The sequence below is a fragment of the Lactuca sativa genome, chromosome 1 (assembly GCF_002870075.4).
Source record: "Lactuca sativa cultivar Salinas chromosome 1, Lsat_Salinas_v11, whole genome shotgun sequence".
Lineage (NCBI taxonomy): Eukaryota > Viridiplantae > Streptophyta > Magnoliopsida > Asterales > Asteraceae > Lactuca > Lactuca sativa.
The window spans coordinates 183,452,608-183,455,327 of NC_056623.2; the positions used below are offsets into that span (position 1 = coordinate 183,452,608).

General features: G+C 36.5%; 1 protein-coding gene across 1 annotated transcript; it reads left to right on the plus strand.

Annotated features, from left to right (window-relative positions):
• Window positions 1-1,256: 1,256 nt before the first annotated feature.
• Window positions 1,257-2,498, plus strand: LOC111912619 (uncharacterized). The gene is made up of 5 exons (XM_023908363.2): window positions 1,257-1,781; window positions 1,909-2,051; window positions 2,177-2,290; window positions 2,372-2,401; window positions 2,490-2,498. The coding sequence occupies exons 1-5, from the start codon at window positions 1,331-1,333 to the stop codon at window positions 2,496-2,498; spliced, it is 747 nt and encodes a 248-aa protein (XP_023764131.1). The 5' UTR covers window positions 1,257-1,330.
• The last annotated feature ends 222 nt before the right edge of the window (window positions 2,499-2,720 follow it).

Sequence of the window (2,720 nt, forward strand, 5' to 3'; positions counted from 1 at the left end):
ACATTATTTCTAGATCTGATGTGATTTACAGATCTAAGATTGTCATATTCCTTAGAGTCTTCGGATATTCAAGATCTGATCTTATTACCGTATAGATCATTATCGAAGCAGATCTGAAGCAACATGAAGATGGTGTTTAGAGGAGAAAACGAAGGATGTGGTGGAGATATGCAGAAGGAGGAGGAGGAGTCGGTGGTGGAACAGATCTGATATGTAGAGATGCTGGTGGTGGTGTTTATGGCGGAGCAGAAGCGAGAGGATTGAAAAGAGGTCACGGTCATTGGAAAATCACATATATAGAAGATCTGGTGCAACGACGTTCAGAAAATTGCAGATCTGAAAGATCTAGTGTCGCGACAATCAGAAAAACATCGATCTGGAGGTTGTCGGATAATTATAGATATAGAGGATACAGAAAAATTACAGAGCTGGACATCGAGAGTGGCGGAGGTGGTGGAAGAAAGACAATGCAGGGACGCGACAACAATCTTCCAACAGTAGTGTTCTCCCGGCAGCGACAATGGTTATTCCAGATCTAAGACATTTCAGATCTACAAATCTAAGTAGATTCTAATTCTTTTGATGAGAAATAAGAAGAAACAACACTTGATCAGATTTATCGAGGAAGAAAGAGGCCATGACGCCGGTAAGGATGCGACGGTGGTGGTGGTAAGGTCGTCGGCAATAGTGGCTGCAGTAGGTGGAAGGTGGTGTTCAGTTTTGACAAGAATTTTCCTTACTTAGTTGGTTCTTAGGTTCTTAATCTTTTTTGGTTCTCATTTGAGCCTTTATATATATATATATATATATATATATATATATATATATATATATATATATAGAGAGAGAGAGAGAGAGAGAGAGGGAGAGAGAGAAAAAGAGAGGTTCAAGTATTCTAATTAAGTATTGTGTGGATGTAAGAATCATTGTGGAACAATCATTTCAAATTTAGTTAATTTTAAATTTATTTAACAGATAAGGGTAGAATAGTAATCTTTTGTATTTATTAAATAATATCCTTAATTATCATCCCATTTTTTATGGAAAACAATTTAATTCAAATGATAAAATCAACCAATAATCGTTATATAGTATATGAACTGGAAGCCGTAAACAAAACTCAATCGAAGGCATCGTTCATGCCTCTTGCTGATTCCTCCATTGTCGGTCTTCCCTCGGCATTTCCTCCGCGCAACACTGCATCACCCAGGAATCTACAGTTCTATAAAACACAACTACCCAGTCCATATTGAATTGGAGAAAGCAGGTCAATTGATTTTCCAGTGAAAATCTACACATATCACTTCGCTTCCCCACGACGACAAAACTAATGGCTGCTGCTTCCATTAGTACGACCTTCCTCCCCCTCTACAAACCCATCAAATCCTTCGTATCCACTTCACAAACACCTAAATGCTTCCCCAAAACAAAGCACGGCGCCAACACCGGTATCGTTTGGGCGGTTTCCAAGGAGCAAGATGTGATTCCCGTACAGAGTAATAACTTTACGGATCATCAAGTTGGTATCCTGGTGAGTGAAATTGAGAAGGAGGTTGAAGGTGGAAAAGGCGTTCAATTTATTGGTGGGTTCGGTGGTAGTGAAGGAATATTGTCTTTTGAAGGTGGGTTTTCGTCTGCGAGCACTTCCGGTGATGGAAATCAGGTAGTCGAAGGTGAAAATATCGATAAATTGATTGATAGAACAAGTAACACCACCATTGTTCTTGCCGCTGGCACTTTCGGTATTACCAAATTGCTCACCATCGATTATGATTACTGGCATGTAAGTTCTTATATCTACTATTAACTTGTCGAATTAGGTTTTATTCAAACATAATTTTGAGTTTGAAAGTTTTGTTCTTTCTAGTTCAATTAAGGACTTAAGGTTAATCTTAGTGTGACACACACATGGATGGACCATATTTGAAATATTGAGATGTGCACCACAACACAACTGGAGTGTATACGAAGAAGCTCTAAAAGAAAACCCACTTTTGGCAAAGATGATGATAAGTGAAGTTGTATATTCAATAGGCGATTGGATTGCACAGGTTCGTTGGTTTCTTTTCTTTAAAAACCTACCCTTTCTTGTTTCCATTAATGATCCATGAATGATGATCAGCTCAAAAAAACTAACACTTTTGAATAATTATCCACTATCCTTATTCTTATCCAGTGCTGTAAAGGTAAACCATTGTTGGAGTTTGATCGCACCCGCATGTTTAGATCTAGCCTTTTTGGCTTCACTCTACATAGATCCCTTTCTCACTACTACAATTATTTCTGTGATGTAAACAATGCACCAATTTTATTGTTATTTAAGTATTTTTCTTGTGAATTTAGCTTAATTAGTAATTATAATATGAACTAGAATGTTATGTTGTTGCTATATTCATTTCAGGTAATTCCAATTTGTTTTACTTGCTAAATGCAAGTTGAAAGCTAAGGATTTTATTTTTTTTATTATTTCTTTTTCACATAATGATCAGGTTAAGTGAAACGTGTGAGGTAATTCCAACATAATGCATACGGTAATTGAATCTTGAATTCCAATTCTATTGGAATGGAATCACGAATTCCAATTTTGTTTGAATGGAATATGGATATTTTCTCACTGATTTATGCATGTTCTACAATTATTGGTTATTGGTTTTATGCAATTCACAAGTCTGCATATTTTTCCAAAGGAATTTAGCTTTTTATTTTTCATTTGCTAATGC

What these genes read in the sequence shown, in the direction of transcription:
- LOC111912619 (XM_023908363.2), top strand. Translation starts at nt 1,331, where the DNA reads ATGGCTGCTGCTTCCATTAGTACGACCTTCCTCCCCCTCTACAAACCC. An exon ending in TAGGCGATTGGATTGCACAG is followed by an intron (nt 2,052 to 2,176) that starts GTTCGTTGGTTT and finishes ATTCTTATCCAG; the next exon opens with TGCTGTAAAGGTAAACCATT. An exon ending in ACTACAATTATTTCTGTGAT is followed by an intron (nt 2,291 to 2,371) that starts GTAAACAATGCA and finishes AATATGAACTAG; the next exon opens with AATGTTATGTTGTTGCTATA.